Below are 26,253 nucleotides of genomic sequence, written 5' to 3' on the forward strand. Positions count from 1 at the left end.
CTCAACAAGTTAACTTTACATCTTTTGTATTTACCTGGAGGGAGTTGGAGAACATTCTCCTTAGTAAAGTATCTCAAGAATGGAAAAACAAATACCCCCACATCTAGAAGCCCACACGGGAGGAAAAACACAATTACATTCAAGGGTTGGGGGAAGGAGGGGCTCAGGAAGCTCCCCTAACAGGGGTTAAGGGTGGGGGAGTGAGGAGGGGCTCAGGAAGCTCCCGCCTAACAAGTACAATGCAGGGGTTTACAGCCTGACAGGTACAATGCAGGGGTGTACAGCCTAACAGGTAGGATGCAGGGGTATACAGTCTAACAGGTACGATGCAGGTATATACGGCCTAGCAGATACAATGCAGGGGTGTACGGCCTAGCAGATACAATGCAGGGGTGTACGGCCTAACAGGTACGATGCAGGGGTATACGGCCTAACAGATACAATGCAGGGGTATACGGCCTGACAGGTACGATGCAGGGGTATGCGGCCTGACAGGTACGATGCAGGGGTATGCGGCCTAACAGGTACGATGCAGGGGTATACGGCCTGACAGGTACGATGTAGGGGTGTATGGCCTAACAGGTACGATGCAGGGGTATAGGGCCTGACAGGTACGATGCAGGGGTGTACGGCCTGACAGGTACGATGCAGGGGTGTATGGCCTGACAGGTACGATGCAGGGGTATACAGCCTGACAGGTATAATGCAGGGGTATAGGGCCTGACAGGTACGATGCAGGGGTATACGGCCTGACAGGTACGATGTAAGGGTGTACGGCCTAACAGATACGATGCAGGGGTATAGGGCCTGACAGGTACGATGCAGGGGTGTATGGCCTGACAGGTACGATGCAGGGGTATACAGCCTGACAGGTATAATGCAGGGGTATACGGCCTAACAGATACGATGCAGGGGTATACGGCCTAACAGGTACAATGCAGGGGTGTACTGTCTAGCAGGTACAGTGCAGGGGTATACGGCACAGCTCCTGGGTGACAGGCTCGAATACAACTTGGACTTCACCTAACAAATGCAAACAGTGTAATCATATACACCCTTATATTAATCTGAAATTTAAAAACAAATTAACAGACTGTAATATGGGCAGTTGAGTACACAGGACACCCTGATGAGAGTGGCACGGAGCCTGGGATCCACACCAGGGTGCGCAGAGTGTGGAGGAGGGAAGGTGGAAGGGGCTGGTAACCAGAGGAGGGATGGAGCTGGGAGAAGGATGGAAGAGACTTTATGCTTGTGTGAATGTTCATGGGAAGGAGCCATTTGAGCAGCAAAAAATCAGACCTGTGCGGGAGGAGGTTGAGGAATTTGAGCAGACTCCTGAAACATCCAGAGGAAGGGGATCGTTGAGTTCCAGGTGGCCAAGACTCGCCCTGGGTAGACGGTCATTTCCTTTCCCATGGGAGAAAGCAGATGAGGAAGCGTATGGAACAGATGTGTTTGGTTGGGTTTTGTTGTTTCAGACACAGAAGCAACAAGGCAAGTAGTTTCTACCTGATGGATTTGCTGTTCCAGGTGGAGAAAGAGGTGAGATTATCTGGTGAGCAAGAGGGAACGTGTCTCTGAGTTCCCAGCCTAGTGGGAGAGAAGGGGATGAGACAGACCAGGAGGAGGCCTGAGCAGCTAAGGGCCCAGTGGAGGTTGGAGTCACGCTGCATAGTGACAGCAGGCTGTGTGGTTGTGTATTGGATTCCAGCAGCCCTCAGAGCCCAAGTGGGAGTCTGCAGGTACAGACAAGAGTGGGGCAGGCAAATGAGAAAATGAATCCAAGGTTAGAGATTACAGACAATGAGTGTGGGCCTTGGCAAGGGGGTGGTTAAGTGATGACCATGAGGCATAGGCTGGAGTGGTCAGGAAGGGAAAACAGGAGGCGCAAAGGAGGGTCAAGAGGGTGACAAGTTTGATGAAGTTTAGAATTGACAGAGAGGGAGAAATAGAGCTGGAAGGGCAGATGATTGCAGCCAGAGATTTTAACTAAAGTCTGACAATGAGGGCAAAGTGCACCCATAAGAGTGGGTGCTTGAAATGGGGCAGAGGAGGTCACTGGCACAGAGGGGGCCAGAGAACTGAAAGGGTGTTACCTGGATTGACCAGATGGATATCAAAGCACCTTCCCCCAGAGTCACAGGGCTGGGAGATTACAGGCCAGGTGACAGGACCCCCAGGGAAAGTCATAGAGACCAGAAGGGACTTGACTTCTCTATGTGGGATTCTAAGGGGAGGTGAGATTAAAAAGGAATGTGGCTAAGTGGTGTGAGTCTCGGAGAAGTAGGGAGTTTACAGAAGAGCAGAGAATAGTCAGAAGCAGGCATGGAGAGGGAGAATGCTCACCCCACCTCCGGAAAGGGAAGGCTAAGGGTGGCTGGAAGAAAATGCCGCTGCAGTGCCTGTATCCTCACCCTCATCCCCACCACCCTCCTTTTGCCCAACTCTGGAATTCTCAGGACTTTCAGCCAGTGGGTAGATACCTGCAGTGAGAGCTTATACAGGGTCTGTCTTGGGTGGAGGTGACGAGTGTGGCAGAGGCAGGGAGGTGCTATTTGTATGAGCGGGACCTCCGGGTCTTCTTGCCCATGGCCTTGTTAGCACAATGGAACTTGTAGGGAGGATCCAGAGGGCCAGAGCAATAAGATTACTGTACCATCTTGTCACGGTGGCCGTGGTCGTGCTCACCAGCTCAACTTTTGTATTGAGTCCAGAATAATCATTTACCCACACAGCGCCTCGCAGGTTTTCCAGACAGGACATGGACTTAGCAACCTGAGCACCAGACCTCCTCCCAGGGAAGAGGGGTCCCCTCTGGGACCCGTACAACCTTCTTCCCGCCTTGGAAGTGCTTCTTGATGACACTGGCATAAAATGCGTGGCAGGATTGGGGTCAGTTGGTAAATCTTGTCCTGAAGAATCTCGGTCTGTATAATATGAGGATATTTCTGGTCTCTAGAGCTGAGGTTTAAATATGTCAGAATCTCTTTTAAGATTTAATGATATAAACTCATACCAGGGAGATCAATTCATACCTGTGGGATTTGGTAACCATTTCCCTGGAGTTGAATTTTTTACTTTTTAATATCCTGGGGTTTTGCAAACTTACTGTAGAAAAAAGAAAAATCAGGCAGCAGAACAGCATGAACTGTTCATGCTGGGAGACATGGAGGCATAAGACCCACTCAATGATCTTTGGAGCCAGATCTGTTTTAAGTCTGGTGTTCCGCATTGCTCCCTGCCTGTAGTGTAGCGAACACTGATCAGGAACGTGAGGCCCCGTGCCATGCACCTGCGGCCAGAGCCAGACTGTGATTAAAGGGCAGCATCATATTTACAATTGTGAGAGTGCTGTTAGATCTGGCCCTGATCAGAAGCAAAGTGTCTTTACTTTGGAAAGCCTGTGAACATTTAGACACTTGCCTTTAAACAGCAGGTGAACCTCTGTACTTAAAAACGTCTTGGCCAGAATTCTGCCTTGAGGCCTAATTCATGCTGAAAACATCCGAGACACGGTTTTAGCTGAGTTTCATGACGGTGGCTGATTCCTCTTTACCAGCCACAGCAGCTTGCTCTGCCTAGTCTTAGCTGGAGATGTGACTATATTTCAGAGTGACGTGACTAGGAGACTACTCATTAGGCATTCACACCAAGCTGCGGACAGTCATGACACCAGTGTGACTTGGAAAGCTTGCCATGTCCCCAGCATGTTTACATTCACTCCTCACACGCTGGGGGGCTGAATCCTGGGCTCTTTCCCCTTCTATCTCTGTCCTTTCTAGATGAGCTTGTTCAGTCCCCTGCCTTTAAATACTGTCTCTGTACCTATGACCCCCAAATGTGAATCCACCGCCCACACGGCCACCTGGACTCCAGACTGATGAAGGCAACCATCTCACTTCACTTCTCTGTGTGCGGTTTCTCAAACTCAGGATGAGACTCCCCGTGGAGCTCTTGCTTTTCCCTCCCCACCATCTCCCCGGCCCAGTAACTCGCCACAGAGCTTGACCAGGGACTCAAACCAGAAGCTCACCAGTCACCATCAGGTTCTCCCCTTCCGTGTCGTCCATCACCAGACCCATCCCACATGCTCTCCCGTTGCTCTGTGTCTCTCCCTGCTGCCCCAGTCTAGGCCCCACCCTCCCCGACCTGGTCTGCAGCAGAGCCCTGACTCCTGCACTTCCTTCCCTCCTCAGTCTGCTTCCATCGCTGTGCCCAGCACGAGCCTCCATTCCTCCCCTGCCCTCCCCAGCCCCCTCCTCCATCGGCTCCCACTGTCCTTGCAGCAAATGACACACTCTTCACCGCAACCCAGAATGTGCTTAGCAGTCCCCACTTTTCCAAACTCACCTCGACCCCTCTCTGCTCTCTTGCTGCCTTCCCTCTGTTCCTTAAAAATTCCCAGGCTTCCAGTGGGCCATTGCCTTCCTCTGGCCCTTCGTACACCTGGCTCATTCTTCTTCTTTTGAGTCCCAGCTCAAATGTCACCTTCTCAGAGAGGTTGCTTTGTCTGTCTATAAGCTTCTCCAAAGAGCCTCCGGCTCATTGGAACACAATACCCACCCGCCCCTCTACCCCCACCCCGCCATCGCCAGCTTTGCTTTCCTTGGTTCCAGTTAAACTCTGACCCCAAAATATCACAGTATTTTGAAAGAGAGACCACATTTGCATAACTTTTATTATAGTATATTGTCATAATTGTTTTATTATTGTTGTTGTGACTCTCCGACTGTGCCTAATTTATAAATTAGACTTCATCGTAAGTATGCACGGGTAAGAAAAAACAGCACCTACGGGGCTCGCTGCCATCTGTGGTTTCAGGCATCCTCCGGGGTGTTGGAATATCTCCCCTGTGGATAAGGGGGGAAAGCTACTGTATTTTTTCCCCTTCAGCGTGTATCACAGTGGTTGTTTACACTGTTTATCTACATTTTTTCCTCCATTCTTTGAAATACGGACTGATGCCCTGTGACATAATGCCCCTCCCTGCTGTACGTCTGCAGTGCTGCAGAGAAGCAGAGCTCTCTGCTCTCTGGGGCTTACACAAAGGAAAAGCAGACAGGCAAGAAAAGAACGAATAAGTAAATAAGATAAAATGTCTGGTAGTGAACATGCTATGAAGAAAAACAAGGTGAGCAAACAGAAACAAATGGAGCAAAGAACATGTGACTGAAGGACAGACCAGAACCTCATGGGTGATAAGAAACCACCACAAATACACAGGGGATGAGTGGTGGTAGAAGTGGTCTTGAAGAAACGAACTACTTGGAGGAAATCCTTTTTAATTCATAACTCACTTCGTCCGTTTCAGGAAGACTAAGAGGTGTGCAAAATGGAGTCATAAATTAGAATGAAATTATCTGGAGGTGGGGAAAGGGTAATAATGGCAAATCTAAAAGCATAGAAAGAAACTCCATAAAATGATTGACAGGCTACATAATAAGTTAATATTTCTGGTATCAAAAGAATATTATGAAACTAAGAAATGAATGAATTGGGGGAAATACTTCTACACATGGGAACGATAGAGGGCTGATAACGTGAATGTAGCACATGTCCTCAACTCCGAAGCTTTTTTTTTTATGCATTTTCATGTTTCTTGAGATCAGAATTTTTTTTCAAATAATGTGTAGTACATTTGGTGTGACCCTTAATAACATTAAATCAATGGCATATCTTTTTTTTTTTTTTTTTGGGCCGGGGCTGGGTTTGAACCCACTACGTTTGGCATATGGGGCCAGCGCCCTACTCCATTGAGCCACAGGCACTGCCCTCAATGGCATATCTTATAAGCAATTATGTCTTACAGTTAAAATGTGATTTAAGTTCATAAAAATTAGTATGAACATTAAAGTTCTTGGTAGAAAATAGCTAATTTATTTGTTCATTCAACAAATATTGACAGGATTATGCTGTCACCAGGGTGGCAGGTACAAAAATCCTTGCTTTCAAATGCCTCTAGGCCAGCCACTGCTTGGCCCCCTGTCACTCTTTACCTTCTATCTAAGGTCAGTTGGGTTATTTCAGGGAGAACAAATACCTTGGCCAAGGCCCCTCAGCAGTTGACAGGTGTCCAACCTTTTTTCTTTTCGGCTACACGTTGGAAGAATAAGAGTTGTCTTGGGCCACACACTAATGAAAGCTGATTAGCCAAAAAAAACATCCGTGCATCCTTTTCTTGATAACTGACACCACAGACAAGCAAAAAAAGTCCTCACAAAATCAGTATGCAGCCTGTGGGCCGCGGGTTGGACACACCTGCTCTAAACCCTGAGTTCTTCCCTCAAATTAACATAATTATTGGTCTCAATGAAACTTTCTCACTCTCTTGCGGACAGACCTATCATTACCTGTCCTTCTTCCCACCCTCCTCGGCACTACCATTAGGCCTCAAAGCAAGGAACCTTTGGTGGAAATAGAAAGCATTGCAGAAAATGCCTTAGCCAGGGCACAGGGCTTTTTAGCAAAAAATAAAGTTTTGCTAAGAAGACACATTAAAAAGTCCTCAGTTATTTAGGTTGCCCCACTAGTTGCTTTTAAAAGTTGTGCTACATAATATATGTCATTTAAATTTTAAGGCATGTGAACAATAAGAAGTTAACTATTTATAGTCCTAGATTTGGGGAAGGATGGGAAGGAAAAAGAACAAACCATATGCTCTTCTCGATGTCTAGGAGATGAGTAATTGGAAGCTGTCCGAAGTTGAGTTCTCTAGAAGCCAGACCAGGACAGGGTGGTGGGAAAAGTGAAGCAAGGAATTGGTCTCTGTTGGAGACGAGCTTCCTCCGATCCCACAGAGAATATTGGGGCGTCTGCATACCAGAAGGGTCCCCTGTGCAGGCAGAGATTTTTTGTACCCTGTATCAGCCAGCCTGGAGGCTTGGTGGAGGTGTCAGACGTGTTCCCCCAGTGCAGTGACTGGGGTTGGGTGTGCTTCCCAGGATAGGGGATCCGAGTGGGGAACCAACACCGTCTACTACAGAAGTCCAGAGGGAATTAATCTGGTAAATTAGCAAGTGATAAGTTTTGGCACATAGCATGAGCCCTCTGCTGAGGTGTGCCTGTCAAACACAGGATGATTTATTAGAAAGGAGCTTCTTAGCTTTTATTTTGCTTTAGGGTATTAACGTATTCCATCAGCTTTGGCATAAGGGAAAATTTGTTTCTAAGAAAGGCAGGCATGGGCTAAGAAGGTTCCCGTGGAAGTTTTCAATTTGTTACTGGAAAAAAGAGATAACAATTGGAAACAATTAACAGAAACTAGCTTATATAATGCCAACATAGTCAGAAAAATGAATTCCTACAGCTATCATACATTTTTATTCGAAGGTTTTCTAAAATCATTTTTACACATTAGTATTTTCCTATGAATACATTTTGTTCCTAATGGTGCTTTGCAAAGACTGTTCAGCTCTGTAAGTTTTCATTATGTCACTTGACTGTGTCCCATAAAAGACTGAATGAAACAAAGGCAAAGAATCAGAAGCCCTGGGGTTCTGCTGATCAGCCCTGCCTGAGCTTGTGCAGAGACCACACTGTCCCCAGGTTACATTCAGGGACCAAACCTGGAAAGTTATTCCTTGAAAGTGAGGAATAACTTTACACGTCTTGTGAAATACCTTGCTTCATAGATTCCGAGGCACCCTTCACGTGGACCCCCACATTTTAGCATCTTTGCAATTGGAATATATCTTAGTGAGAATTTTTCTTTCTTGGTGTTATGTAAGAATAATGTTATCTAATTAATAATGTTATCTTACCGAGCGGCTCCTGTGGCTCAGTCGGTAAGGCGCCGGCCCCATATACCGAGGGTGGCGGGTTCAAACCCTGCCCTGGCCAAACTGCAACCAAAAAATAGCCTGGCGTTGTGGTGGGCGCCTGTAGTCCCAGCTACTCGGGAGGCTGAGGCAAGAGAATCGCTTAAGCCCAGGAGTTTGAGGTTGCTGTGAGCTGTGTGAGGCCACGGCACTCTACCGAGGGCCATAAAGTGAGACTCTGTCTCTACAAAAAAAAAAAATAATAATAATGTTATCTTACCATCCATAGTGTCAGATTCAGTGAAACACAATAAATTGTGTTTTCTTTGTTATAACAGAGTATCCTTCTTCCCTATTAAGTGTATTCAAAGATTAGTTTGAATTCTCGTGTTGTATTGTTTGAATTCTCGTGTTGTATTCAGCCTTTCCTCTTTCAAGCACCCATCGGTTCACTTTGTGTAATTCAAATTAGCTTTAAGGAGCAGAGCAAGTGGGACTCAGCCCATGACTGTGGAGAGGAAAGTATACCTCCCTCTCCAGCATAAACTGGCTGCTTTCTTTCTGAATGCGTGTTGCTGTTATGTAGATTCAGCCTATAAATTTAATCAACTTTTAACCAAAACTTCTTAGAGTTATTTTCTCATGTTAACATAAAATACTTGTTGAGTTTTTCCTATTACTTTAACCCCAATGGACAGGTATCTCCTTCACAAAAAGACACTTAAACTGAAGCTAATGGGAATGAAAACCAATCACCTTTATCAAATTACAGTGAAATTTGCCCTATAAACTGTTAAGTGTTTATATGGAAACACGATCTGCTGAGTTTCATTTTAGAAATGTGACTCCCAGAGATGCGATGCCATTTCTAATGCTGTTTGTGGGTTGTCTTTTCCCCTTCCCAGGCCTTGAACCGGGGCATCGCTGCTGTCAAGGAGGACGCAGTGGAAATGCTGGCCAGCTATGGGCTGGCATACTCCCTAATGAAGTTCTTCACGGGTCCCATGAGTGACTTCAAAAACGTGGGCCTGGTGTTTGTGAACAGCAAGAGAGACCGGACCAAAGCTGTCCTGTGTATGGTGGTGGCGGGGGCCATCGCTGCCGTCTTTCACACGCTGATTGGTAAGGCCGGTGACCGCCCCCCAGGAATCTCGCTTTGGGAATTTCTTATTCCTTTTCATTGATTTAAATGTATTTATTGGGATCCCTGATTTCTTATGAAAATTTCAAGGAATGGAAAGAAGGGAGTTTGTGCTCCTAGCTTAAGAAAATAAAACGTGTTTTTCCCTAGAAAATTTTGCGTCTCTGATTCCTAAAGTCAGAGATGAAGTGATTTCACTAAGAGGTGATTATATCTAGGTATGGCATTCAGTAAGGTCAATAAAATAGCAGGTACTTTTGTTAGATGTATTTGTTATTGCACTGACTTATTGAATCTTAACAATAAAAATGGAACAATAGTCATTTAGAATCACTGCTCACCAGCAGTGAAAGAAATGATAGTTTGTTTTATTAAATCAATTGTTCCAGGGCTTCATTCTATTTTATTCAAAACTCAAGGCTAAGGACTCTTGGTATAACAATATTTTTCTGGAACCACAAGAAAGCCATTTCATACATATAGTAACCAATCTGCAGTCCAACCAAGACCTTGGAAAAGTACTTTCCTTTATGGCTCCATTTCTACTTCCACTGCCTTCTTGGTGGTAACAAACCTTACAGGCCCCTAGGGCATGATTTCATAACTCTTGGCTTTAAAACAGCCTTGGCATAAAAATTGAATGGCACATCTATTGAAGCCAGTTGCATAAAGCCCTGTGAATGACACTTCATAAACCTATTGTGTACCTTAAAATTGCTACTGGTTACAAGAGAAGTATGATTGTCAGGGGTAAATAAAAGACGATTAACCCAAACCGTTTATATGTTTACTCACACAATTACAAATCTAAAAATAAAGATGGTAAGGCCGTTGTGGTTTTCCTTTTAATGTGGCATAGAATTTTCTGCTCAGAACAGTGTGCAAGAGAGCCTGTCTACTGATGGGCCAAATATTCAGCCAAAACATTGATACTGATCCTTTCACTTGTGCTCCCAGCTTCAGGGCAAGGGTTGAAGAGGAGATGATTTCACACACACACACCCCCAATTTATGCCCCGAAGGCTAACTCTGAGTGAGTGTTTGCATATGCACCTGTGCTTGAAGAAATTTCTGCAGCTAAATTTGACCTGGGCCATTTTTAAAGATGGTAGATGTACAGAATTTGAAAAAGATGCCATACGGCTTTAAAATAAGGAGCATTTCTAAATAGGTAAATAAGTTCCCTTTTGCTACTGGTCTTTTTACTTGGACTTCTAAATAAATCTCACATTCCCTGTTTAGCCACGGTTGAATGAGACTTTAGGACTAATAGCTAATTACCAGCTGTGAATAATTACGGAAGAGACAAGCTGAACTGTACTGTGTTATTGAAATTATCAGAAGAAAAATGTGGTCCTTGACATAAAAACAGCGCCATTTTCCAAGTAAATCTAAGTTTTTCAATTTCAAAAAAGGATCATACAATTTTAAATTTAAACCAAAATGGTTCTAGGTCATAGATATATTGAATCATTTTATCACTTTTGATATTTTTTATAATTATAGCATTTTTTTCTTCCACCAAACAAATGTTTTCCACAATTGCTAAGAAAGCACTTGTCAGTTTCTTTTGAACATGAGAAACGCGAATTTTAATGACTTGCCCCTTTCTGGTGCGTTGGCTTCACTTCAGTTTCCTGCCTAGCTCTCTTTTTTTTTTTTTTGAGACAGAGTCTCATTATGTCGCCCTCGGTAGAGTGCTGTACCATCACAGCTCACAGCAACCTCCAACTCTTGGGCTTAAGAGATTCTTTTGTCTCAGCCTTCCAAGTATCTGAGACTACAGGCACCCACCCCGACACCTGGCTATTTTTTGATGCAGTTGTCATTTATGTTTGGCTGGACTGGGCTGGGTTAGAACCCGCCAGCCTCGGCCTAGGGGCTGCTGCCATAATCACTGTGCTATGGGCGCCGAGCCCCTGCCTAGCTCTTTAATCGCTGTTTTGCTTCTGCCTTCAGCCGAATCATGAGTCTTTGCTCACCTTCCTAGCTTCTTCCGTTTTCAGTAAACTCCTCTATTCCCAGATCTTGCCTGTTGTGTTTCCCATAATCTTGACCACAAGCTCCCCGATGGGACATTGCTCTCTCTTATTCCCCACCTTTCTTACCACCATCTTCCTACATCGAGGAATGTTTCGCTCCCGATGTCAGAAACGGTACCTACAGTAGTGACTTAAACCCATTTTCACTTATTAGCAATGCTGAAAGCAGCTACTTAGTCTCTGCTACTTTTAACCATCAGCTCTTGGGTAACTCTGCTTTGTGAAAGGGGAACATTGACATAGATAAAACCAAAAAGCAAATATTCCAGAGATATTTGACTCGGAAGTTGTTGTATGAACTCAGCAGTCTTCCTAATTGTGTTTGCTTGGGCTGATACGGAAACGAGCAGGTGTTCCCTGCCTGCACAGCTCCTGAGTGAGGCCAGAGTGAGTACAGGGAGCTGCATATTACAAAATCACCGTGCTCAATTCACAGAGTGGGAATGAGAACTGGAGAAATTTAGGCTCATGCTGAATTTCTCTCTATTCTTTTTTGTTCAGGAAAAACTAGTCTAATTGCCTTCAACAGTTCTTCAGGTAATAGTTCCCCATCAGCTTAATGGATTTATTTCCTTTTACCAAGTCCTTCTAATTTTTCGATGGTGTTTATAGAAGTACATGTGACAGCACAGAGCCGGAAGAGAATCTTTTGGGGGGCGTTGAGATAGTCCACGTGGACTGGGTCATTTCCTAGCTGTCTCTGAAAGGATGACTTGTGTTTCAGCACCACCCTTTCTAATTTTTCCTTATCTTTGATACAGAATGGAATCACAGATTTGACCCTGGGCTCTAAATTAACATTTTGCTGTAGCCATCTAAAATTATTCTGGCATGATCTTCTCTTAGATTTTTTTCTCCCAATCTAGATGAAGTTCAACACTTTTTGCTGGTCAGCATTTACTAATAATTTGCCAATCCTTGGAGGAGGATCTTGTTCAGTTAGAAGGGATGTCACCGAGAACGTCTCTGGCACTGACACATCAGTTGCAGGCGCAGCTTCTCAGTTGCCCTGACCTCCCTGGGCATCATTCCCTGGTCATCTGGGATGGCTGAAAAGGCTCCAGGGTGGGAACACAGTTAGCTCCTTTGTATTGTGTTTGCCTCAAGGAAGGAAAGAACCTTTCACTAGGCCCTTTTGCTTACATTTATTGTAGTTAGTTCTTTTCCCTTGTGTTTCATATTTGTTTTTTTCTACTTTCTTTTTTCTTTTTGAACCCTACTGGTGAGCTTGGTTTTCTCCAATCTTTGAAACATTTGCACATGGTCATGGATTTCCCCAGTGCAAGGCTGGGTTCCATTGACCACATGCAGTGTTGGAGATTGTGAGGGAAAGATGGCTCTGGAGAACCGTACTCAGCAACACCCCACACCCACCCACACCTTGTACAGGGAGCCAAATGAGGAGATACTTGGAATTGTGTTGAATTGACAGACCTGGAGTCCAGAAGGTCCACTGCCCCAAACGTTGCTGTCTGCTCTATGCACGCCCAAAGCCTGGCTTCAGCTACACAAATTGCAGGAGGCTGGAGAATGTTGAAAGTGTCCCTTTCTTAGCTTAACTGTGCCCATTGGGACTTCTGTGAGATGCCACTTTTAAAAAATGCAGAGCACAGGGTTTGCTGCCACCACACCCTAGTTCAGGCCACAGTGCGGTGTTACCCTCTCTCTCCCTCTTAATGAATCTACAGAAGAGGAAGGCCTGCTGACGTTGTATTTGGTTCCCTTTGGGTCCAAATTAATTTCACCTGCATGGAAATTAGTGTTGCCTGACATCCAAATCCACAGGGCTGTCCAAACCATGGCCGTGGGTTTTGGCTTTCATTGTATGTTTATTCTCCGTGGTAACACAAAGGCTTCTCCATGCGCTGAAGCAACCTCAACAGTTGGCAGAACCCAGGGAACAGAACCCCTGCAGGCCTCTGTGCCCACAGGGAGCAGCTGGAGAAGTTTCTAGACTGCTTCTGTTCAGCCAGGCTTCCCTTTTCAAACTTTTCCATTACTCGTGGGTTATAAACGAGCTGGGTAAAGGGCAAATTGATTCAATTAGACATAATTTAAACCACCTAGGGTGCTAGAAGCCAACCATTTTTGTGCAATCTCACAACTTATTGCTATGTAAAACACCACCCCAAACAAGCATTTAATTTTGTTTGCCAGGTTGTGGGTTGGTGGGCTGGCTCTTCTGGACATGGCTGAGTTTGTGGTGCCTCTGTGGTCAGTCAAGGGTCAGGAGGGAGGTCTGCCGACCTGGCAGGCTCGATGGGGGCTGTCAGCTGAGGGCAGGCTGGGCTGGGTGGCCTCTGCTGGGACAGCTGAGTTCTCCACCACCCAGTCTGTCACCCCTCCAACATAGGTAGCCAGCACTGTTTGAGGTGGCTGTGGCCATACCTCAAGTAAAAGAATTCAGATGCACACACAGCTTCTTGAGGCCAAGATCTAGCTCCTTGTCACTTCCACTGCCACTGCTGAGCGTGGGAGTCACAGGCCAGCTCAGGATCAAGGGCAGGAAAAGAGACCCCAGCTTTTGACAGAGGAGCTGAAAAATCACGTGACAGGCAGTGGAGCTATAAGGGAGAGGGGAAAATCGGAGACATCTTTGCTATCGTTCTACCCAAAACTTCTTCTGGGTTTATGGATGTAAGCATTTATTCACTCAGCACCTACTGTGTGCAAACTCTGGGCTAGATCCTGGGTTTTCAGATGTGTGAATAAGACATGTTCTCTAGAAAGAAGAAATATCCTGTGATACATTATTATGAACTACACTTTACCAGGTACCAATGAGAGAATTTTTGTTCTTGTGTTAAAATTTCATGTTTACTTTATTTTTTTTATTTTTCATTTATTTATTTATTTTTGAGACAGAGTCTCACTATGTTGCCCTCGGTAGAGTGCTGTGGCATCACAGCTCACAGCAACCTCAAACTCTTGGGCTTAAGCAATTCACTTCCTCAGCCTCCCAAGTAGCTGAGACTACAGGTGCCCACCACAACGCCTGGCTATATTTTTGTCGTTGTTGCTGTTGTCATTGTTGCATAGCAGGCCCAGGCTGGGTTCGAACCTGCCAGCCCTGGTGTATGTGGCTGGCGCCCTAACCACTGAGCTCTAGGTGCCGAGCCATCATATTTACTTTAATTACATTATATGTGGGTTTATATATCTCTTCAAGGCCTAGGCAGTGTTACATTTCCCATCCTCATATTTTCTGGACAAATGCTGCCTGGTACAGATTATAGGTGAGTTATTTATATGTCTGTGTCCCAGCCCCCCTGCAGGGAATTGTCCCCTTCATGGCTGTGCCTGATACACACAGGTCATTCCGTGCATATCTGTGGAGGTGATTTAAATATGTCCTGACAGCCATATGAACACCCACACTTTGGAAATAATACACTAGAAGCACAGGGGTGAAGTTACCTTTCCCACGAGAAACCTTTTTAAGCAGGACACCATGAATCAGTAAATAGGACCTGTGAGATTTTTAAGCATTGAGAACTTGGGAAAATGAATTAAGAGATCTCAAATTTGCATCTTGGACATCAAAAATAATTGCATAGACTTGTTTTTATTAATATTACCATTTCATGGTTTGCAGCAAGTGCTACTAACTGCCAGATGACGGAGCGTGAGAGCCACTGCTTGCAGAAAGTGCCAAGTGGGAGCCATGCACCTGAGGGCCTTTCTCTTTCCCCTTACTAGGCAGACTCAAAGCTTCCACCTGTAAACAGGTCAATCCTGTGCCTTCTTGCTTTTGCAACATCATAAAATCTGTTTACATCTGTTCGAAGGCTTTGTTTAATTTTTTTTTTTTTTAATATATAATGTGCTTCTCTTTGTAAGGAATACAAGCTGTTTCAGAGCACTCTTGGTAAGGCAGTTTATACAAGTTGAAGGTTACTAAATGTTGCTAAGACACCTGGCCTGGTCATTATGGGCTCTGTGCAAAGCTCTTTAAACAAATCTCCCTCTCCCTAACCGCTCTGGCTGGAAATAGCTCAGGGGCACAGAAGGGTGGGATGGGGGTGGAGAGAGTAGGTAAAAACAGTTGCTGGGATTTTACACTCAACAGCTCCCCTGGTGGAGAAAAACCTCTGCAGTTATAATCAGACTCTTCTACCACGGAGGGGAGATCAGGGAGAAAAAGCTTCTTCCTTTGGCCTCCAAATTTCTCCTTTAGTAGCTGAAAGAGGAAAAGACTAAAATGAAAAGAAAATTAAAAAATAAAAAGGCAAAAGCAGCTGGAGCTTCAGAGGTCCCAAAGTACTGTGGGACCAGGGAGGCAGGAAGAGCTCTGTGTACTGAAAAGGGTAGAGGGGTGGGGTGTGGGGGACACAAGCTGGCAGCTGGGACAGCTGGGCAGGGCCCATCCCCAGGAGAAAGGAGTGTTTATTCCCCTCACCCTGCATAAAGGCACTTGTCTGTGATGTTTTTGTTAAAATAGTTTAGTAAGTAGTTCACAGGGGGTTGTCAGCCTAAACAGAGGAATTAAGGCAAAATGTATAAAGAGTTTAGGGCTGGCTGGGCACCTGTGGCTCAAACGGCTAAGGCACCAGAGCTGGTGGGTTCGAATCCAGCCCAGGCCTGCCAAACAACAACGACGGCTGCAACAACAACAAAAAAAAACGCCAGGCATTGTGGTGGGCACCTGTGGTCCCAGCTACTTGGGAGGCTGAGGCAAGAGAATCACTTAAGCCCAGGAGTTAGAGAGTTGGAGGCTGCTGTCAGTGGTGGTGCCAGGGCACTCTACCCAGGGCAACAGCTTGAGGCTCTGTCTCAAAAAAAAAAAAAATCAGTTCAGGGCTGGTTGCTCCCACCTGCAGTCCCAGCTGCTTGGGATGCTGAGACAAGAGGATCACTCCAGCCCCAGGAGTTCAAGGCTGCAGTGAGCTATAATCACATCACTGCCCTTCAGCCTGGAAGATAGAGCAAGATTCTGTCTCTTAAAAAAAAAAAAAAGTAAGTTTCTTTGAGCCAAAGTTGAGGACAGCTGCCTGGGACACTCTTCCAAGTGCGCTGGCCTTGGGGAGTGCTTAGTTCAGCCTTTGTTACAAGCAGGTCTTTAAAGGAAAAAGGGGACAAGGAGTGGGCTGACACAGGAATTCTCACGGGTTTAGGGAAAGTAGCACAAACCTGGTGGTTTTAGCAACAGAAACTTATTGTCCCCAGTTCTGGAGGCTGGAGACCCCAGGTCAGCGTGTTGGTGAGTTGGGTCCCGCAGAGGCTGTGAGAGAACCTGACCCGTGCCCTGTCCCTGCCGCTGGGGGTTTGCCCGGCAAGTAGAGGCTTCACCAGCTCTCTGCCTTCCATCTCTGCGTGGTGCCCCCTGGGTACATCCACCTCTGAATTTCTCCTTTTTGTAAGAACATCAGTCTTATTGGTGGGAGCCCTCCCTACTCCAGTGTGATCTCATTAGCTAACTATATCTGCAATGACCTTATTAGCCAGATAATGTCTGAATTTTAGGGGACACAGTTTGGCTCATAACCCCCCCTTCTAGATCTTACTCTTTGACCAAATCACAGTAGCCAGCTTTAGCTACCGCAGTCAAGTCCACTCACTTGCTTTTTATATGGACTATAACCTTTAGCAGGGGATTTAAGCTTGTGAACTATTCATAGCCAGCCCCATGCTCAAGCGCTTGCCCTTGGCATTGGGTTGCTCTGCTCACCCGGCCTGGCTGCGTTGAGCATTGCAGGTGCTGGAGCTAGGGGGAGGGTGGCAGCGTGGGCAGGGTCCACACTGTTTCCTGGTACGTCCCTGCACAGTGAACATTTGTCCAGTGAATGAAAACAAATGTGCAAATAGCAGCAGCAACAATAAACTTTGAGACAAAATGTCCACAGTTCAGATTCAGCCCCCCAAGTAAACCACTGTATGATTAAGTAACATCTTTCTCTGGCTTTCCGTTTCAGCTAGCTTGGTGTTTGTCTGAATGCAGTTCTTACCTTGCTGCAAAGCACGCTAGAGCTCCATACCTGCCTTCCCAGGTCAGGCCTCCTCTAAGCCACTTTTCACGTCCCTACAGCTGCCGATCCAAAGGGCAGGGGCATCACAGCTGCCTCCTCCCTTGCACACTCCCTGCTGTAACTAAGCCCGTCTCACCTGTCTTTCTTTCTCTGCCACGGGACACCTTCTCTCCTGGCTCCTTTCTTCTGCTGCCTCATTGGCTCTGATGGCCCTGCCACCTCCACACCTGGCACCTTTGCTCACGAGGACTGGGAGCTTTCCTCCTGCACGTGCCACCTCCCACTCCCCACCCCACCTTGCTGTCTGGAAGTGAGTCATCCCACCTCCTACTCCTGGAACTCTCTCCCGCGCACCTCCACCCCTCACTGGAATCCCCCTTTGTGCCTTTGCTATTCTGGATTTCATCCTCAAGCCCTCACTTGATCCAGCATTCTCATGATTCAAGGCCGCTCCTGACAAAGGATGGAGGGTTGTTCCGTCTACCAGTTAATACAGTTATCAGTTGTGCCCCAGGCTTTGGGATGTTGGCGGGTTCCCATTATTCCGCATAAAGTGAGATTCCTGTGCTCAAGCTCCATGCTGACTTCAGAGCAGCTTCTGTAGCCAAGTACACTGACAGCCATAGTCAGAAGAGAAGGAAGGCGGGAGGAACCTCACTGTAGAGCACTCGGCAAACACCATGAAAACGCTGGAATTAGTATTTTTATATATAATATAAGCCTAGATCAGCATTTATATGGACTATAACTCGGCATTTTATTTATATCTGTCGGGATACCTGGCTATGCAGTGTCTTCCCTGCACCTGCTGGGCATGTGCTTTCATCCAGCCCCCGCCGGCTGAGTACCTCCCATGTCCCAGACACATGGTGGTAACAAATCCTGGTGTCGGAAGAACTTCAAAAGCAACCCCCAGGTGTCTTTCTCTACTGTGCAGGACTAAACCCAACTCTCTTTCCCAAAAATAAAAGGACTAGCAAGTATAGAAAAATAAGCTTCAAAAATTGTATTAAAGAGAAGTGTTAATATCCAGAAATTTTCTCATAGTACATAATTAAGAATATGTGTAAACATTTCGCTTCACCTATCCATTAAGCATTCTTTTGTATCAAAATGGTAGAAATGGCTTCAATGTACAGCAGTAGGAGATGAAAGTTGATGCTAAGTCAGCCCACAAAAGAACTCCATGAATTAGGAGGTAGAGGCCTACCATGGAAAGATTTTCATGGTTTACAAAAGAGCATATGTAGATAGGATTTCATTTTTTGTTGTTGTTGTTGCAGTTTTTGGCCGGGGCTGGGCTTGAACCCACCACCTCTGGTATATGGGGCTAGCGCTCTACTCCTTGAGCCACAGGCACTGCCCCGATATGATTTCATTTTTATGTTAAAACACAAACCATACAAGAACTTGGTGATTAGAACACAGTATCCATCGGGACCCCCTCTGGGTAGAGGGGAGAGAGTGTAGATGATTTTCTTCTCCTTTTTTTTTTTTTTTTTTAAAGATGGCTTTTTTGTTTTACTAGATGATTTTTCTTCTATTTGCTTATTTAAATTTTCTGGTTTTTCTATAATGAATAAATGTTACATTTGAAATTGTTTTTGAGTTTTAAAGTAAAAGGCACGTGAAGATGTCTTTTCTGAGCGTCTGTATGTGTGTTCTGACCCTCCGCAGCGTACAGTGACTTAGGCTACTACATCATCAATAAGCTGCACCACGTGGATGAGTCGGTGGGCAACAAGACGAGAAGGGCCTTCCTCTATCTTGCTGCCTTCCCGTTCATGGATGCCATGGTGAGTAGGCCTTTTTGTTCTAACCGCGGTAAAGTAGTCATAACACAACCTTTCCCGTTTTTGTGTTTGCTGTTCCGTGTAATGAAGTCCATTTACATTGCGGTGTAACCAGTCTTCAGGCCTCATTTTGTCTTGCGAAACTGAGACTCTACTGTCCTCCTTTATCAGTAACGCCCCTCCTCCCCTCCCCACACCGCTGGCCACCTGCCCGGTAAGTGGATGTCTATGTTGAGGGAGGCAGCAGCACCGAGCCCTTGGAGGGATGAGGGAAGTGACATATGGCTGGTTCATCTTCTCCAGTGTTGGCGTAAGTCTCGGCTTGCCGGTAGATAGTCGTCACCGAATCTCTGACAGCTGGCTCCTGGTATGCATGGTAGCCTTCAACATGAAACTCGGAGTTGTGAATGAAAGTTCTGCTTCATTGTTGTGGCATCACTTTGGGTGGGAGAATCGGGCCATCTGAACACCTGGACCTGGATCTTTTTTCTTACTCGTTGCTAGTGTATATACGCTGGGAGCTGATACAGTTGACTCAGAAAGAGGAAAAAGGCAAAGGGGTTACAGTCCCCAGTACCAGCTCCCCCACAGCCCCCAAACTCACCCATGGGGAGAACACAAGTGACCCTTCTCCCATCCTGAGAGAGCGGAAGCCCGACTACCTGAGGAGCCGATGCGATGCGCTCATCTCTGTCCTCCCTTCTGTGTGTGCAGAGGGAATCTGAACACACAGAAGAATTACAGCTGTACAGAGAATTCCAGGAACTCGGGACTGTTAATACAAGTGAATCTCAGACTGTTAAGTAGCCAGTCGTCTGCTTCCCTTTGGCTGTATTTATTTGCCATGAGAGAGTTTCTGCAACGCAGCATGACAGAACGTTTGTGACCACTCCCCTCCCCTCCATGTTTCTTCTATAAATTCCCCCCGAAGACCCTAATAAACAGTAAGGGGATGCTGATAAAACCACAGAATGGACATCTATAAAGAGCGGACCATTTCTCCCCAGCCTCCGCCCACCCCCACCCCCTGGCAGCAAGGCCCTGATGTTTGGGCTGGAGACAGAAGATTTGAAAGCCACAAAGTTTATCACCCATTTTTATTGCCATCTCACCAGGTGGCTTTTGGACAACAAAGGCAGCCCACAGTTCTCTGTTAGCAAATGTCATCTACAGTTTGCATTTCTTTTAACATTGGCACCTGGGCACTGAGAAGCCCAAGGTGGTGAGTGGCTGCTGCTGTACAAAGTCTAGACACGACCTAGGAGACAGACCCTGCTCATCTGGTCGCAGTCAGCTCAGGGGCTACCTTGTTTCTGTCAGTCCAACTTGGCCTTGAAGAGGATGATTCTTTTTTTTTTTTTTTTTTTTTTTTTTTTTTGTAGAGACAGAGTCTCACTGTACCGCCCTCAGGTAGAGTGCCGTGGCGTCACACGGCTCACAGCAACCTCTTAACTCTTGGGCTTACGCGATTCTCTTGCCTCAGCCTCCCGAGCAGCTGGGACTACAGGCGCCCGCCACAACGCCCGGCTATTTTTTGGTTGCAGTTTGGCCGGGGCTGGGTTTGAACCCGCCACCCTCGGCATATGGGGCTGGCGCCCTACTCACTGAGCCACAGGCGGATGATTCTTAAACAGATCCTACCTTGGGTGGCGCCTGTGGCTCAAGGAGTAGGGCGCCGGTCCCATATGCTGGAGGTGGCAGGTTCAAACCTAGCCCCGGCCAAAAACCAAAAAAAAAAAAAAAAAAACAGATCCTACCATGAACTTGAAATCTCCCCCAAACCAGCTGACCCAGGGGTCGGGGTGAGGCTCTTCATTCTCTGCTCCCTTCATAGGACCTTCCTCTTAATTTCCCTCGAAGACACAAAGTGTCACATCCCATCCAGTCCAACGCTGAAGACAAGAAAACAGTAGGGACACTAATTTGTCCGGGAGAACCTGTCCTGCCTGGAGTAACTCAGCACCAAATTAGAGCCCCCATTATGACACATCTCCTCTGAGGAGAAGCCATGGCTTCGTGACACGGACCGCTCAGAGAGGAGGAACCACATGCAGTCACTCATTCTACTTAAAAATCTAATGTGGAAACACTCACCACTAACTAAGCTGCTGTCATTTTACCAACCAAAGACTTACCGAAACTCTTCTACGCTAAGATTTTGGGGGGATATAAAGGGTATTTCAGGAATGCCTGGCATACCATTATGACCAGAAAGCGTATCTCATGCTAAATTCTTCTCTTTCCGCAGGCATGGACCCATGCTGGCATTCTCTTGAAACACAAATACAGTTTCCTGGTGGGATGTGCCTCAATCTCAGATGTCATAGCTCAGGTAAGTACCGTCTGGGTGTCAATCAGCCCAACTCAGGGTCCCTTGTAACTGGGGGTGCATGTAACTGGTGGTGTTTTGTGTCCATTTACTGGGCAGTACCTCCCATGTTGAGCTGTTTTCAGCAACACCATCACATCCGATACAGACCTAATAAATGAACGAGAAAAGGCAACTTCCTGTAGTAAAAGAATGTATAATCTTGCTAGAATAAGGGTTGTAAGAATTTGAATGTAATACTAAGATTTTTGACCTTTATTTTTAAAGAGTATGCGGACTATGAAGTCATTCCTAGTCCATTTTGGGATGGTCATAGGGTCGCCGTACACTGGGTGAGTGCCCTCTGCATACCTGGCAAGGTGCAGTCTGTCACTCTGTTCTAGAGAGAGGGCACTTAGGAATTATTCCCAAATCTTGTTTCTTACGTGGTTGCCATGCAGAGCTGCTATTCCCAGGCCATTTCTCCACATTCAAAAAGATCTAGGAAGTCAGGTCACTTACCTTTCCACACAGTCTGAGAAGGAGACCTAGGTCCATTCCTGTAGGGTCCGGTTCTCTGGGGTCTGGCATCCAGCCCTGGCTTTCTGTTCCTTCTTTCCTTCTTCCACCAAGGATACCACACAAAAAATTTTAGTGGAAAATGAGGTTTAATTTCTAGAATTTATAAATAAAACTAAGTTCCTACAATCAGGGATTTGATTGAGAATGATTTCTTCATAGAAGAGGAGGTTAGACTATGATCTTTTAGGCTCCCTTCCAATTTTTAAATACTGTTTTACGAACATTTCTGTGCATTTTACCCCTGTTGCACATCTTCTACTGCTGAACTATGAGCAGCTCCCTAAAGATCAAGAATTAAATTTCCATGAGTCGCATTTATCCATGGATCATTATTAACAATAATTTAAGTCCATTTCTGTAACACTGTGCGTGTGTGTGTGTGTGCCTGTACACCAGCTAACATCCTTCTTTAATATATCTTTGTTAATTTTCTTATAGTTATTAGAGAATTTTGTCTCAGTCTTACACTCATCATCCTCGGAGAAATGAACTGAACTGCCTCACATTGCTCACTTTGTATTAAATTAAGGAAGCAGGGCTGTGCCTATGACTCAGTGGGTAGGGCGCCGGCCCCATATACCGAGGGTGGCAGGTTCAAACTGCAACCAAAAAAACAGCCAGGCTTTGTGGCAGGCGCCTGTGATCCCAGCTACTGGGGAGGCTGAGGCAAGAGAATCCCCTAAGCCCAGGAGTTGGTGGTTGCTGTGAGCGGTGACACCACGGCACTCTGCCGAGGGCGATAAAGTGAGACTGTCTCTACAAAAAAAATAAATAAATAAAAATAAATTAAGGAAGCACGTCTGATTTCAAACATTAGCATCAGCAAAATTAAGTGAGCATTTGCCAGCTCACATTTTAGATGTGTATTTATTTAAAGGTGAGAAAAAAAAAAAGAAACTCTTAACTTTGCCTAAAATAAATATAGTAAGCATCCTAGGACAGAGGGGAAAAAACGTGTATGAAGTCAGACAATTATGTTCCAGAACTCATCCTAGAAAAAGTGCTACCTGCCTCATCTCTGAATAGCACTACAGTCATCTTTGAAGTACTCCCCTGGGCCATCTGGTGACTAGAGTGATACTCAGTGATGAGGTAGGTAGCGCTTTTTCTGGGATGAGTTTTCATACTTAATTGTCTGACCTCATATATCTATGAATACTTTGCTAGCACACCTGCACACATTTTCCTTCTCAATTTTAAACCTGATCCCTGGTCTTTGCCTCTTGAGGGAGGGCTCCAAGTACAGAATAAACAGATCTGGTTAGCAGAAGCATGGAAGCTGAGTTCATATGCCGTCTGGCGTCAGGCTGTTCCTGGTAGAATAGTTGTTTTCAACCTTATTATTTGAGTTCCTACGAATTTCATTGGAGGAATAAGCTCTCTTTTTGTTTTTAAGCCTTTTACCCCCAAGCCTCCTCACATTCCCTGAAAGCATATGTGAGTTGCCTAATTTGGTAGTGAGTAAATAGATACATAATACAGAATGCTGTGAAATGCCATCTTGGCGTAAATGACCAGTCATCACCCATGATAAGATGGAAATCATTTATAATGCCTTGAATGTCAATGGCAGTTTTCTCTTTTTTTAAAGTTTACTAAACTAATTGACTTCACATAGTTCACATTATTATACCAAAAATGCTCTTGGTTAGGTTCAAACATGGAATGCTTTCTTGTTCCACCATTATTGTAGTAGTTAGTTATTTCAGTCATTCATCTTGCCAAGGGATTTGGGGAAAAAATATTGCTGTTTTTTCTTTATTTCATGGCCTTCTAGATGTTCTTAGTCTGCTCAACATCAAAGCGAGAATTTTCTCAAGGTTGTTTATCCTCCCTGGGTTCTCTCATCCTCTGAGCACTCTGCTGTCATCAGCCTGTGCCTTTTGAGGTCAGCTGACATCCCAAGATGATGAGCTCACAATCTGTAAATTCCCTCGTCTCCTGTCATCTTTTTATGTCAGCCTTCCAACAAAATCCCAAACCTAACCAACCCTGAGTCATGCATCTTCCTCCAGCTATACCCAGGAGCAAAAGCTTCTGCACAAAGTTACACAAGGGGGCAAACTGATCAGGCCACAAACACATCACCTCGCCCTCACCTCAGCTGACTCCGCAGGAGCTGCTTCAGAGCGCCTCTCCCCACATCGTACAGTAAATTGAAGCAACCAGATTCTCTTTTTTTTTTTTGTTTTAATTTTTAAACTTTTATTTTTTAAAGCAACCAGATTCTTTAACTTCCTGCCACCAAACCCCCAAACCCTTGGGTCATCCCTATTTCCCCTCCTTCTAGGAGGAGGTGTTCCTCCTGTGGCCATATCCCCTCCCTGTCCCTCGGACCCTGGCCCGTCCTGCCTTCTCAGGAGCCTGATTCCTTCTCGTCCCCCTATTTCTCTTGCCATGTAAACAAGCTCAGATACCTTCCATCTGGACATACCAACAAGCTTTCTCTGGATCCCAAGAAGCTTTTTACTGATCATTCTCTCTCTCCCTCTCCACCCTTCACTGCTTCATAACCAAACTGCTTGGAAAGGTGGTTTCTACTCACTGTCTCCATTTTTTCACTTCCCTTTTACCCTGTTTGCTACTTGAGGTGACTTCCACCCAGATGGTTCTTAGTAATGACCTTTTTGCCAGTACACCCAGTGAGCAATGTTAGTTACCTTCACTCCGTGGCCTACTCCCTTCTGGGTGAAACACTCCTTCCCACTGGCCCTCACACCTTGCAGTCCGGGTTTTGTCCAGTTCTGAAGAATCGTTCTCCTCTGCTGACTTGTACGTGTGGAAGTTCCCCAGAGCCCTTCCCTCTCCTTACTCTCTGATTTCTTGTGAAGAATCTGACTCATGCACTTGGTTTATCCCACCAATGACATGATTCGTGATCCCCAGATAAATACCCATAGCCCAGTGCTGTCTTGCAGGCTCCAGACAAGTCTCTCCAAGCATCCTGTGACTTTTTGCTCAGACCCTTCCACGGCACCTTAAGGCTGACTCATTTTCTGTGTCAAGCATTTCATTTTTGAGCTCCCCAGTGGCTCTACCATCCGGTCACAAAGCCAGGAATGACCCTAGAAGAATCTCCCTTTATCGCTAAATGGTTTTGGTTTTAATCCTAGGTATTTCTGTAATCTGCCGGCTCTGCCATCCCAGGGCCCACCCTGTCCCCTCCCATCTGTCGCCATCCTGCTTCCATCTACTGTTAGGGAAACTGCCTCACCGCCTCTCCCCAAGCACCCACTGCAGTCACTTTTCACAGTGAAATTCTGGCGGCCACCACGACCCTCTGGCAGGTTCTAAAACCTGCTTTAAAAATAACTTTCTGGCCTGTAATCCCAGCACTCTGAGAGGCCACGGCAGTTGGATTGCCTGAGCTCATGAGTTTGAGACCAGCCTGAGCTAGAGCGAAACCCCGTCTCTAAAAATAGCCGGATGTTGTGACAGATGCCTGTAGTCCCAGCTACTCGGGAGGCTGAGGCAAGAGAATTGCTTGAGCCCAAGAGTCTGAGGTTGTTGTGAGGTATGACACCATGGCACTCTACCAGGGGCAACAAAGTGAGACTCTGTCTCAAAACAATAACAAAAAAATAATAATAACTTTCTGCTGTTCTTAATAAAAAGCCAAACTCCTGATCAAGGCGCCAAGGTGCTAAGGATCTAGGGGCCCTGCACCTCTGTCCAGCACTGTCCTCTCAGGGCCCTCGTGTGGTTGACCCCCCCACACACCTCTGGGTCTTTGCAGGTGCAGCTCCTTCTGCCCAGGAGGAAATGCCCTGCCCCGTTCTCCCCACCTCCTGCCACCCCTGCTCAGGCTGTTGGTCCCAGCTCAGCACAGCGCTTGGCAGAGTTCACTCTACACACAGGACACCCCTGTCCTCTCACGGTACTCTGCAGCGGACGCTCACCAGCTTCAGCCTCTGGTTACCATTCCTGCCTCTTCCACTGGGCTGTCAGCTGCAGTGGAACAGAGTCTGGGACGGTCTCATGTGTCACTGAATCCCAGTACCTTGTCCAGAGCCAGCACACACTTGTCTGACCGCTGAGATAGCAGGTTCCCTCAGGAAATAAATCAGATTTGGAATCTTAGTTCTGGACTGAAAGAGCACAAGTGTTATTGTTAATTGATGAACAACACAGTCCCTGTGGAGATGTCGATCCAGAATTAGTGCTGCAGCCCCAGCTGTCCACCTGGGAGATGCAGGGAGGCTGACGCCTTCTGAACCTGGCCCTGGGGCACTCCTGGCTGGACCCACCCACACTCCTTATTTTCTCCACACTCACCCTGCTTGTGCCCGCGCCTCCCACTTCCCTCTTGTCCAGACCCCTCTCTGGTCCTGCTCGTTAGGCCTGTGTCTTGTGGAGCCTTCCTGGACTTGGTGGAGACTTCGTCCAGTGTTCGTCTTCAGTTTCCCACAGCTAGGCTCAGTCTCTAAACGTCACCTCAGTTTACGCTGTAGGTGCTGTAGAAGCGAAGTGCATCCCTTGCGTCTTGTTGTTAATACGTTATGGTTGGTCCACTCGGAAGCAGCACACGTGGAGAAAGTCACAGGCATCCTCATTTCCATCACCAAACCCCATGTCTCTGTGGCAAGTGTAAGCGTGAGTTTGAGTGTGAACTTGTGTGTGTTTGAGCGTGCGTGTGAATGTGAGCGTGTAGTGTGAGCATG

The 26,253-nt window shown here is 46.2% G+C and overlaps 1 protein-coding gene and 1 long non-coding RNA gene across 2 annotated transcripts in view; one reads left to right on the forward strand and one right to left on the reverse strand.

Annotated features, from left to right (window-relative positions):
* ANKH (ANKH inorganic pyrophosphate transport regulator) overlaps positions 1-26,253 on the forward strand; it is a 143,072-nt gene that overhangs the window by 74,937 nt on the left and 41,882 nt on the right. Inside the window, exons 2-4 of the mRNA XM_053592968.1 lie at positions 8,666-8,882; positions 18,587-18,705; positions 20,951-21,034. Of these exons, the coding sequence (XP_053448943.1) occupies positions 8,666-8,882; positions 18,587-18,705; positions 20,951-21,034 (420 nt within the window). The remainder of the gene's footprint in view (positions 1-8,665; positions 8,883-18,586; positions 18,706-20,950; positions 21,035-26,253) is intronic.
* On the reverse strand, positions 21,088-24,370 carry LOC128586894 (uncharacterized). The gene is made up of 3 exons (XR_008380357.1): positions 24,253-24,370; positions 21,285-21,632; positions 21,088-21,181 (listed from the first exon to the last, which is right to left on the reverse strand). It is a non-coding gene; the product is annotated as an uncharacterized LOC128586894 (long non-coding RNA).

The sequence above is a fragment of the Nycticebus coucang genome, chromosome 1, assembly GCF_027406575.1.
Source record: "Nycticebus coucang isolate mNycCou1 chromosome 1, mNycCou1.pri, whole genome shotgun sequence".
Classification (NCBI taxonomy): Eukaryota; Metazoa; Chordata; class Mammalia; order Primates; family Lorisidae; genus Nycticebus; species Nycticebus coucang.